The 13254-nt window shown below is 33.0% G+C and overlaps 1 protein-coding gene across 3 annotated transcripts; it reads left to right on the forward strand.

Annotated features, from left to right (window-relative positions):
- The first annotated feature begins 54 nt into the window (after window positions 1–54).
- LOC111697985 (solute carrier family 45 member 3) lies at window positions 55–13254 on the forward strand. Of its 3 annotated transcripts, none has more exons than XM_023468188.1 (16): window positions 55–344; window positions 425–480; window positions 673–727; window positions 1591–1721; window positions 2102–2227; window positions 2985–3111; window positions 4237–4348; window positions 5922–6171; window positions 6287–6410; window positions 7301–7423; window positions 8255–8378; window positions 9127–9252; window positions 9682–9736; window positions 10199–10639; window positions 11225–11287; window positions 13086–13254. In XM_023468188.1, exons 1-14 carry the CDS (start codon window positions 227–229, stop codon window positions 10298–10300), a joined length of 1629 nt encoding a protein of 542 aa, XP_023323956.1. In that variant the 5' UTR covers window positions 55–226; the 3' UTR covers window positions 10301–10639; window positions 11225–11287; window positions 13086–13254. The 3 variants fall into 3 exon arrangements, with proteins under 3 accessions (XP_023323956.1, XP_023323955.1, XP_023323954.1); XM_023468187.1 differs by lacking the exon at window positions 13086–13254 and adding an exon at window positions 11382–11598; XM_023468186.1 differs by lacking the exon at window positions 13086–13254 and having other exon boundaries at window positions 11225–11598.

Raw genomic sequence — 13254 nt, forward strand, 5'->3', positions numbered from 1 at the left:
CCTGTAAAATGTCTAAAAATATCTGTGATTAAAAATCTAATTATTTCAGATGAAGACACGAATATAGTTAAGAATGGTTGATGTTTGTCTAGAACTGGATTTTATATTTAATTACACCAACTTCTACCATTATAATTGCTCTAATTAAACATATTTAACCTTAATTACCTGTGATACGTCAGCATTGTCATCATCATCATCCAGTAAATCATTAGCATCATCATTAATGGCCTCTGTGATGCTAGCAATGGCGCCATCAAGTGATATAATGGCGGCAAGTGTTAAAATGTCGTCTTCTCCATTATCTATTTGGAGACTAGTTGCGGTCAATGCAGTAGTTGCAGGTAGGAACACAAAATAACAGAGTGAGTCACTTATCATTGGATTTAAAGTACAAGAAGAGATTTAAACAATTTTTATCAAGGTCTGGAGATTGCTGCCTGTGTTGCTTTCACTTTTATTCCTCCATTATTGCTCAAGGTAGAATAGTTAGAAATAAAAAAATAGAAAAATATTTTATTATTATCAAATTACTACTTTTACTGCTATTACTACTATTACTACTATTACGACTATTACGACTATTATTACTATTAATATTACTATTACTTTTAATATTACAATTACTATTACCATTATAAGTATTTAATATATACCCTAATAATATTTTAGTCTGGGTTCTCAGAAACCGAGATGACAATTGTTCTCGGCATTGCTCCTTTCATAGGTAAACTTTTCTTTAAAGGGACTGTAGACATAATTTTAAGCTACCCTCCAGTTATAGAGTTCGATTCACAACAATAAATTCTGATCAAGGATGAGATATCCTTCTTTTTCTTTGAGAAGAGACTGAAGTTGCTTAAATACTTTTTTATAATGTAAAAAGTGTGATCCAATTACTTTTTTATAATGTAAAAAGTGTGATCCAATTACTTTTCAAGTTTTCAATTTTGACATTTTCTAAAAGAATAAAAGTGTTCAATGTTTTTATGTAGTTAACAGTGCAGTGGAAACCAGAAACCAGTGAAATTTAAATCGTACTTTATTTCTAAAGATTTTTTTATTTATAATTTTTATAATTAATTACACTAATTACACTAATCTTAGCGACATTAAATAATAAAAAGAAAAAGACGAGATTACTAAATTATTCCATTGTATTTTTGTTACCATTGAATAAATGTTGCTTGTAGAACGTCCCTGAAACTGATTTGATTAGATTTGATTTGATTTGATTTGGTTTGGTTTGGATTGATTTAACTGATCTGATCTGATCTGATCTGATCTGATGTGATCTGATGTGATCTGATGTGATCTGATCTGATCTGATCTGATCTGATCTGATCTGATCTGATCTGATCTGATATCATCTGATCTGATCTGATCTGATCTGATCTGATCTGATCTGATCTGATCTGATCTGATCTGATCTGATCTGATCTGATCTGATCTGATCTGATCTGGTTTGGTTTGGTTTGATTTGATTTGGTTTGATTTGATTTGATTTGATTTGATTCTAGTCTTGTCGTTTGAAAGAATAATATAAATTCCTCCATTAAATAGTATTTGAATAGCAAAACTTAATTTCAGCCTTGTTTACTGTTCCTGAGTTGGGTAAATGGTCTGATAGATGCACTAGTAGGCTGGGGAGAAGACGACCTTTTATTCTCCTCATGTCTGCCATTTTAGTCTTTTCTCTAATTCTTCTCTTCGTAGGACAGGTAAAACTATTAATCTGCTGAAGGGGACTTTAGACGTAATTTTAAGTGACCCTTCATTTATGAGTGGCATGTCCGATTCTCAACAATAGTTTTAAAAGCTATGTCTTGATCTAGAATGAATGTGATATCCATGCTTTTCTGATTGAAACTTGGAGACAAAGGAGGACCTCGAGAATTAAAAACCTTTCAAGCTAGAAAAACGACGATATCCTCCTTAATATTAATCAGACAAAGAATTAAAGATTTCCGTTGCGAATCGGGTTTTTGAAGAAAAAATATTTTGTATAGTATTAAATATTTTTTGTATTAGTCTCTAAGTCTTGAATTTAATATTATCTGTATTAGACTCTGAGTCTTGAATCTAATATTATCTATATCAGACTCTGAGTCTTGAATCTAAGAGCATGAAGTTGGTTCTACTAGCTGTAGGAGTTGTATTACTAGACTACTCAAGTCAGGCAGCTATCAATCCTTGTGAAGCACTTGTATCCGATATTGTGGCGGAGGTAATTATTTATAACGATGGAGCTAATCATTTATAGTTGCGGAGGTAATTATTTATAACATTGGAGCTAATCATTTAAAGTTGCGGAGGTAATAATTTATAGTGGCGGAGGGAATCATTTTTAGTGGCAGAGGTAATCATTTTTAGTGGCAGAGGTTATCATTTATAGTGGCGGAGTTAATCGTTTTTAGTGGCGGAGGTAATTTTTTAACTTGTGAAACAGCATTAATAAGTTTAATATTTATTTAAAATTAATATTTATTTTAACAGGTGTGTTACACATATTTCAATGAATACACTTGGCTTAATCGCATAATTTCATGTCAGAAATTCAGCTAATTTAGTGAAAATTTGAAATGTATAATTAGTTCTTTTTCACTTTATCGGTGAAACAAAAATAATTTTTTTTTAAAGGGCCCTTTCTCCTTTGGGTTAAATTTGGGTTAATTTTTTTGAAAAGTTTTTACCATATTGAAGAATAAAAATAAAAAGAATGTTTGCCCCCGAAGAAGATCTTTTTTTGTTAAAAAGTTGTTTATGTTTTAAAAGCTTGACATAAGTAATTTCTAAGTTTAATGTTAGCAGTATGGTAAATGATAAATTCCAGTTTACAGTTTACAGTTAATTGTAGCAATATGGTGACTGACAGTTCAGTACATTGGTATTGATAGATAAGTACCTGGTAGCAGTATGGTACATGACCAACCAGGGTTCACAGTGTACAGTGTATTGAGCAGTATTTTATTACATATATTTAGACTACTGGTAGCAGTATGGTACATGACCAACCAGGGTTCACAGTGTACAGTGGAATGTTGTCTGTTGGAGCTTGCTTTGGATATTTGTTGACAGCTCTTGACTGGGATAATCTGGGGATATCTGTAGGTAAATAACGATTTATTAGCAACTAGCTCAAGGGAACCCAGCACTGCCAAGGTTACTAAAAGTTGCTCCCGCCGTTTAACCGCTCTTGAAGGATTTTACCGGTAAACAACAAATTTTCTATTAAAGTCTACCCACTCAACTTCTCTCCAATCTCTCAAATCTCAAAACCAAGCTAAGAACATTCCTGTGATTCTTCAGAGTTCCCCAATCAAAATTTGAGGCAAATCGGTCAAGGGGTTTCTGAGTTATAATCGGACAAACAGACAGACAGACAAACAGAGATTACAACTTTATATATATTTAGATTAATTAGTTTAATTTATTTTAATTTAACAGAACCTGAAAATTAAGACAGAGTATAGTAATGAAACCCAGTATCGGAAACCCGGTTTTGTGAATGGTCCGGGGTCAGGCAGTTTTGAAGATACAAATATTTTTTGTTAAGAAATATAATTTGATGTTGTTTCTTACATTCTCTTTTTGTTTTCTGGTTTAAAGTTACAATCTGCGCAAATATACCCCAAAAAGGAAACTCAAAGAGTTTAGTTCAACGATACTCTATCAAATTTCTGGCTCAGGTGTGATAAGTTATAGCACCTTTTGTCATACTAATTTGACCCAGTCATTTGTCGAACTTTTTGTGTCCTATTTTTGTGTCCTATTTTTGTGTCCTATTTTTGTGTCCTATTTTTAAGTTTGTTTCCTAAATTTCAACACTTTTCCGGAAAAAAAGACGAAATATTTCTGAAAAATGGAATATGTGAATATTTTTCAAAAACCTAAGTTTAAAGTTACTGTTCATAATGAATTTAAACTTTCTTGGAAAAATAGTTCTCATAAAATTGTGAAATAAAGAAACTGTTGATATAGTTTCTAGTGACATTTGTAGAGTGGCATATATGATACACAACCATACACTTTAACTAATCAAGGATGATGGAATTATTCATAATTTCCTAAAAGGAACGGTTTTAATTTTTTTATTTTTTAAGATATTATTATTTTATTATACCATATATTATTAAATTATTAAATAATTAAATTATCATATTATTATATTATTATATTATTACATAATATATTATTATATCATTATATTATTATATTAAAAAGTTCTATTTCCAGGGAACCGTGAGCAGACTGCGTTCCTTCTAGTTCTCTTCCTTTACCTAGTCTGCTGCTGTATCACCATGATATATGCTGTAGAAACCCCTTTCCTCCAGGGGGCACTAGACATGTAAGCTAATTATTAACATGATATATGCTGTAGAAACCCCTTTCCTCCAGGGGACACCAGACATGTAAGCTAATTATTAGCATGATATATGCTGTAGAAACCCCTTACCTCCAGGGGGCACTAGACATGTAGGCTAATGATTAGCATGATATATGTAGGGTTGTTAATCGTTTTTGTAAACGATCGTTTTTTGTTTCGTTTTCAAAAACGATCGTTCCGTTTTTGGAAAAAAACGATCGTTTTTAAAAACGGCCCACTCGTTTTAAACTTTTAGAAAACGAATAGCGATCGTTTTTGAAAATGATCGTTTTTATTAAAACGATTTGCGACCGTTTTTTATACGATTGTTTTTAAAAAAAACGATAATTTGTGAAAAAAAAATTATTGACAATTATGTTAACGATCGTTAACGAAGGGTTGTTGTTAATAATCGTTAACGAAACGACGAACTTTATCAAAACGGTCGTTTTTTGAAAAAAAATACATGCAACTTTATTGAATGTCGTCTTACATGAAGTTTAACAGTTGTGGGGGAGCTAAAACTTCTTAATATTTTCTTAAAAACTATTCAATGATAAGTACAGATGCCCTTCAGGTCGGTTTCCTCACTTCGTTAACGATCGTTAACGAAGGGGTCGTCGTTAACGATCGTTAACGAAGGGTTGTCGTTAACGATGGGTCGTCGTTAACGACCGTTAACGAAGGTCCGTCATTACAGATCGTTAACGAAGGTTCGTCGTCGTTTTCATAACGAAACGATAGTTTTTCTGAAAAATGAAAACGTTAACATCCCTAGATTTATGCTGTAGAAACCCCTTTCCTCCAGGGGACACCAGACATGTAAGCTAATTATTAGCATGATATATGCTGTAGAACCTCCTTTCCTCCAGGGGACACCAGACATGTAGGCTAATTATTACCATGATATATGCTGTAGAAACCCCTTTCCTCCAGTGGACACTAGACATGTAAGCTAATTATTGACATGATATATGCTCTAGAAACCCCCTTTCCTCCAGGGGCACTAGACATGTAAGCTAATTATTAACATGATATATGCTGTAGAAACCCATTTCCTCCAAGGGGCACCAGAAATGTAAGCTAATTTTTACTATGATATGTGCTGTAGCAATAGAGATGGGCCTGTTCGGGTTTTTTCAATTTATTAGTTTTTTTTCAGTGGTTTGAAATCTTATGTTCTCAGAATCATCATTCGATTTTCCATCTTTTTTTATTCATTTTTAACTTAAAGGTGATTTAATGAATTCGTTCGTAAAAAATTTTGTTCAGTGAGTTCGTTCTTTAGTAAAATCGTTCGTTCAGTAAATAGTTAGGTTAGTTAAGGCTGGATCGAGTCGAGTTAGGCTGGGTTTTTTTTTTTAAATTTCACAAACTATTTTTAAGTTGTTAGTGAACGATCAAGTGCATTCCAATGATCAGTTTAGACATCTTTTGTGACCGATCATGTTCGTTCAAATGAACAATTTAGGTATCGTTCATGCACGATCAAGTTTGTTCAAGCACACGATTTAGAAATCAAACAGTATTTCCTAAAACTTTATTTGTTGTCCAGAACTAAGTCCGGATTAACTGAGACTGAAAGTGATCCTGGATATGAGTCCGATGAGATCCTATTCTCTGGGAAGAAGATGGAGAATATGGAACTGTTGAACCGAGGGAAGGAACGACCAGTTCTCCGAGCTGTTGATGTATCTCTACCACTACCTAACCTGCCAGACCTGAGCACTCCTCTCTCCTCCCTACATCTCAGGGATTGCAGGATATCAAGGATACCGGCCACTCTACTCAAGATAATTAAACATGTAAGCTTAACTAATCTTTTAATTTATATGCGTCCTCTTTTCTTGTTTCTGAAAGGATTGGAGTTGGACGCTTAAATATGATACTTAACAGGCAACAACAATGAATATATTTCAGTTTGTATATCTACCCCTGACATACTACCAGACTATTCGAGCTGCCCCTCCTGTACTCTTCAACCTGTTTATAGCAGATCTGTTCAGTTGGATTGCAATTATGGCGCATGGCATGTTTTATACAGGTATTCTTCACCCCTATACTATTACAAGAAATCCTGGGGCCGCATTTAATGAATTCTAGCTGGGTCGCTAAACTACCTACAAAATTAAACCTTAACGTGGATTTGAATCGGTGATTAGTATTTGAATCGGCGCTAGGTAGTTAATCGACTTCTCAGATTCATTAAATTCGGTCTCTATTTACATTTATCTAAATTAAAACAAAATTTTCCGATCGACAATTGTACAACTTCTTGGGGGAGGGGGGGGGGAATTGCATGATTCTATGAAAATACAAAAACATTTGATAAAAAAAATGAGTTAAACTAGATCAATCCGAAGATGATTATTAACCTGAGGTTAAATCTTTTGATTTGGGATAGAGAGCTTAGCAATATGGCTCAATACCTCAAGTGTAAACTTTTAAATGAAAGATTTAAGTTTAATTCCGGGGATAAGAGATTATTATGAAAGAATTCAAATAACAGTGGACTAACTTAAGCTTGTTTTTGAAAAGTTTTTAAAAAGATAAAGTTTTGACACCAGATTTTCCTAAATCTTCTATATATATAGTATATACTTTGTTGGTCTGTTTGGGTGTTTGTAACCGAAAAACGTCATAACGACTGAACCGATCGGACCCAACTTTTGTTTGGGATCTCACATGACCCTAGAGAAGATTTATAGATGTTTAATATTACTCAGAGTTGTCTAAAAAGATCTTGATTTTCGTAAAATTTTGAAAATCACGAAATAAAATGAAAATCGGCAATTTTTTCATTTTTGTTTTATCGGAGAGAAAATGTTAAAAGAATCAATAGTTGAAATAGAAAGAAGAATTGCTTGAATGGGAGGGAAACAGAGTTAAAGTGTGTTAGATACTAAAAACAAAAGTTTCTACCTCTAATTCTAGATTTTGTTGCTACGGCTGTGTATGGAGGTCAACCTGATGCTCCCTCTGGGTCAGTTTATGATATTTTATTTGACGAGGGAGTGAGGATGGGGTCCTGGGGTCTCCTGCTCCATAGTGTTACAGGTATCTATCATCAATTATACAATGATACATATATGTCTGATCATAACTCAGGAACTCTTTGACCGATTCCCATCAAATTTTGCTGGTGAAACTCGTAGGAACAACGGGTTTTTGAAGGGGTATGGACGGAATGATGGTTGATCTTTTGTTTATTAAATGTTCTTTGCTTAGGTTCCGAAACTATTACATTTTTAAGTAATTCATAAGTTAAAAATATTCTAAAATATCACGAATATGTTAAAATTATGGGTTTTTGTTGAATTTTGCAGAGAGATTTTCACTTAGTCAAGCCTTAACTGGTTTTTAAGTGTTTCACTGGTTTCAAAGGGGTCCAAAGGGTTCCAAAGAGTTCCATAGGGTTCAAAAGAGTTCTAAGGATTTCATGTGATGTTTGATTTGTTTTTAAGTGTTCCCAGTTCCCAATTCAATGTGTTAATTCAGAAGAAATCAAGAATTAAATGTTCATTTGAAAACTTGTTTTTAATTTGTTTACAGTTTTGATTACAAGAAGTGATATTTAGTAATTCAAATCACTCTACAATTACATTACAATGATTAAAGGTACATTTTCCCAAAAGGAAACTTTCCAATTGTGCAATTTTGCTCGGCAACTTCTTAAGTCTGTCCTAGTTGCAGCGCTCGGCCCCCCACATCCCATCCAAGCCTTAGCGCTCGGTCCCATTTCAGCCTGCGGGGCCTCAGAAGGCCTAACATAACTTTTGGGAAGTTGTCGTTTGGGAAATTTCACATTTTGGAATTTGCCAATTGGTAAATAGTCACGTGGAACTGCCTTGGGAAAATACCCAACACCATTACAACATTTTATTCTAGCTGGGATCTACGCTGTATTTATCCAAGAACATGTGACCAATGCGTTTGGTTTGCGTATCTCTTATCAGATTGGTCTCATCGTATTCTCAGTATCAATGGGGGCCACGGTTATGCTATCATCAAGGTACTTTCTGTAACCATTCATTTTTCTTAGTCGATTTTTTAACAGAATGTTCTGGAGCTAAGAATTGGCAGTGCTCATGATCTATTTAATTTTGATGCGGATCCGCATTGGAACAAAATGGATCCGGATCCAGGTCATGAACATTTCTTAGGATCCGGATTTTGAACAAATTTCGAATTCTTTCGATAGTATTGATACAACATTTCTAACACATTTATACATATTAATTAGAAAATATAAAGTTTTACGTCCAACAATATTTTGTTTAATTTTTATCTGAATTTTAGAATTTTCACAATTCAAAATAATTAGGATTTTTTTTTCTTCAGCACCTTAATTATAAAAAAAACTTTATGTTTTATATTCTTAATATTTACGGCTCAAAACAACTTTTAACATAGTTTTCTAAACCTTTGATACCTTTTTATTGATGATCAATAAAATTTGCGTACTGTGATCCAAAGATTGCAAGCGCTGTCTCAAGACTAACAGCTGAAATCCAGTGCATTTTAGACCTGAAATGTTCATGTCTAAGGTTACAAAAAAGTATCAGTTAGTTAGTAAGGTTAAATCAAAGACCAAAGCCGGCCAAACGGCTGGATCAAATGGGCTGAAATTTTTTTGAGAAACTCTATTCCAATGGAAAAAATCATATTTATTTCAATTCCACGGGCAACGCAGGGCACTTCAGCTAGTTTATTTATAAAATAGGGTATGCTATGGTAACTGATATATATATACATATTAGTTTGAGTTGGTTGAATCTAGCAGCTGCTGGAAGTGGACTTGGGTATGCTGTAGTGACCACTATACCGAATACGTTAGTTACGATGTACCAGGAGAACCATTCACTTTACTACGGTCCTAATGTCAGGTATGTATACAACTAAGGATCCCCCCCCCCCTCCACTTCCTGGAACCATATCTTTCACTACCCCAGGGGTGGATGTGTCCTCATTGCCCCCCCTTTACCTCAAGCTGAATTTTTATCATATTTTGACCATTTGGTACCATCAGGCAGCAAAGATTTAGAGATTAGAAAATTAGAGTTTAATGTGAGTGATCAGTTCCTTTGAAAAGTTTCTGTTTAATTTAAACATTATCTCTCTGGGGTTTGTAAGAAACTATGCTGTGAAACTAAGCAGTTTAACTTTAAATAAAGCAAAATGAAAGTGTTCTTCAAAGGCGGGAATGTCATCTTCCCATAAAGAATTTCGTTGCTAGACAAATTTCTAATGATCAATTTTTTTTTTTTTTTTGAATTGAAAATATTTTTTATGACACTTAATAAATGTGATCATAGGGGAGGAGTAGGAGAAGCAATTGCAATATTAGACAGTGGATATTATCTATCACAGGTAAAAGAATACGTTGGATCCGCAAAATTTTGGCTTCCTGGATCCGGGTCCGTAAAAATATGCGGATCCACGGGGCAAAATGTTAACCAAAAACTGCAAAAAATGTTTTACTCTCAAATCTCAAGTCTAAACTGTTGAAAAAGAGAGATTATAAAAACTTCCTGATCTCTGAATGGTTCGGTTTATCAAGTTTTAGCATAAAACGAGCGAAACAAGAAGAAAAATAATTTTACAATTCTGTTTTGTTAAGAAACGTTCAGTAAATCTTAAAGAAATGTTCGTGCTCTGGAAACGGATCCCTTTTTTCCCAATGCGGATCCAGGATCCGGATCCGGATTTGCATTAAAATTAAATGGATCCTAAGTACTGATTTGTATAATATTTTATTGTGCTAAATATGGTACGATTAGTAGAAATGACTGGTTTACCACACTACTATATATATATACATTATTCTACTAGATATGCCTATCCCTTGTAATGGGACGATTAGTAGAAATGACTGGTTTACCACACTACTATATATATATACATTATTCTACTAGATATGCCTATCCCTTGTAATAGGACGACTAGTAGAAATGACTGGTTTACCACACTACTATATATATATATACATTATTCTACTAGATATGCCTATCCCTTGTAATGGGACGATTAGTAGAAATGACTGGTTTACCACACTACTATATATATACATTATTCTACTAGATATGCCTATCCCTTGTAATAGGACGATTAGTAGAAATGACTGGTTTACCACACTACTATATATATACATTATTCTATTAGATATGCCTATCCCTTGTAATGGGACGATTAGTAGAAATGACTGGTTTACCACACTACTATATGATTGTTTCCTGCTTGGCTGGTATACTCGCTACTATGCTGACATCGAAGGTAATTTGCCCAGAGTAAAAAAAAAATTAATTAAAGAGAAAAAATAAAGCATTGTATTTAAGCTTGAAATATACTGCCCGTCCATTTTTCTAGCATCAATCATCTTTTAAAAGTTGCCATACATTTTTTCTTCTTGCGAATTTTTCTGTTTTCACTGAATTTTCTTCAATTTTAATTTTGAATAGACAACAATTTTTTTATTTTGACCCTTGAGCTTATCTTATCGGCTCATCCGACTTTATGGTTATTGGATGAAAACAAGCTAATAAATAAACAGACTGACAAACAAAATACATTACAGTCGCTATCGTATACATCCAAACAATGAAGACGACTTTAAATTTTGATTTCTACCAAGGTTTCATCATAATCAAGAGAAGTTGTCAATTAACATGGCTTCTCTTTGTTTACTTATAAGCTTGTAACTTGATAAGTGCTTGTAAGGTTAGAAAGCATCTCTCCGCTAAACCACACTATTTCTTCTGTCATTGAACTGCAGATTACTGCAGAACAAACAGAAAGCTTAGTTGGGCGTGTTATTAATAAAAAGTCGTCTTTGTCATTGTATATGTTTCATTATTTTAGGTTGTATTCAACAGCAACGATATGAATAAAATATAAGATATCCTAGAAACAAATATAGCAAGGGTTAGTAAGTTTCAGTTTCTATTATTTAATTTAATCCATCCCAGCAAAAAATTATCCAGTATCCAGTATTCTATGTTCATTTTCACGTATCCAGTGTTCCATGTTCATTATCAAGTATTCAGTGTTCCATGTTCATTATCAAGTATCCAGTGTTCCATGTTCATCATATTATCCAGTGCCTCATGTTCCATGTTCTTGTTTAATAACCAGTATCCAGTGTTTTATGTTCATTATCTAGTATGTATCTACTATTTAGCGAAATTCATACGAATACGAATCTCTGATGCAAATAAATAATATATAACTTTTTTTCTTTGCTTACCTCTCCCCCTTATGAATTTCTATTGACAATGGGAACACCCTGTACAGTGTACATATTTTTCACGCTGTCTGAACTTGCAATTTGAATCTCTTGATCAGTCTCGAGATAAATTGTAGATCTGATTTATCTGGTTCTTACTAACATAGAAATTTCGTCTACAAAAGACGACATTATCGTTTATTTCAATTATGAAAAACTCTATAAAGGTTATTTCGCAGATTTATTTAAATTACCTTTTATAATTCAGATTATACAGTTATTGTCATGTATATTATGAAAACCTTGACTTGTACACATTATGTATGAAAAATCTAAGACGGGAAATTTAAGCATATCCCATGTAAATAAAATGTGAAATCTTTATGTTTTAAATGTTAAAAAAAGTTTAAACAATTTTATCTAGTTTTTAGAATTATGTAAGATGTTGTGAAAAAATGTTAAAGTGCTTCTAAAAAATTGCTCTCTCTAAAAATCAAAATTAAAAATGTATTTTTTGTAAACACTGTTAAATTTGTTAAATTAGTTCTAAACTTCGGCTTGGCTAACTGTAAATGTGGTAATACAAGCTGAAGTTAAATTAAAGATAATAATTATCCCTTGCGACAACAAGGATGTTTCTTTTGGCAAAATTGGTCTTAAGAACTTCTGTATAGAAGATGACTGCACTGAATTTATTTTATTTTCTTCAAACATAAACCTGTTTCTGTTTTTTTTCAAATGATGTAATACCCCACTAAAGTTAAAGCAGAATACTTTAAAAGGATCTTTAGAGTGTAGATTGTAATTTCAAGTGATCCTTCATTTGTAAATAGACAAGTTGGATTCACAACGGTACCCATAAAAGTTGTATACGATCAATTAAATGAATATCATACCCTTATTTTGAACTCTGAAAATTTACTGACTTCAATTGGGATTCTCTAGTAGAATGACTTATTGCGTTTTTTTGCTACAAAAAAAACATTTGAAAAATTTGTAAGAATAGAACATGTTTCATGTAAGCGAAAAACGATGCGAAAATTCTCGAAACAGATTAACGCAAAAAATGCGAAATTTTCGCGAAAAGATTTCCCCATTTCCCTGAAAATCCCTCACGATCCCCTTTAAATAAAGGGTCACTTGAAATACAGCAACTGTCCCTTTAAAACAGTGCTTAGGATCCATTTGATCCGGATCCTGGATCCGAACTGGAAAAAAATGGATATGGTCATTAACATTTCTTTAAGATTTAATGATCTTTGAACAGAAAAAGAATTTTAAAATAATTTTTCTTCTTTTTTTCGCTTACTTTTAAATTTTTAATAATCTCTCTTTTGTCACAGTTCAGATTTGGTTTTTGAGAGCAAAAGATTATTATTTTGCAGTTTTTATTGATATTTTGACCGCATATTTTTGCGGATCCGGATCCAGGAAGCCAGAATGTTGCGGATTCAACGGATCCGGATCCTAAGCACTGCTTTAAAGTCTCAACCTTAGTGTGGACCCTGAAGAAATGGCCAAAATGTTACCCTGTGCTGTCTAGTGAATAAAATTATATGTACTTAGTATAAATTATGTAATGTTGTTGAACTGACATGATGTGATATTGAAATATATCTTTCTCTGAAATTTCTGATTTGTTGAAAATATACTTGTAAATAACAAA

The sequence above is a fragment of the Eurytemora carolleeae genome, unplaced genomic scaffold (genome assembly GCF_000591075.1).
Source record: "Eurytemora carolleeae unplaced genomic scaffold, Eaff_2.0 scaffold296, whole genome shotgun sequence".
NCBI classification, from domain to species: Eukaryota; Metazoa; Arthropoda; class Copepoda; order Calanoida; family Temoridae; genus Eurytemora; species Eurytemora carolleeae.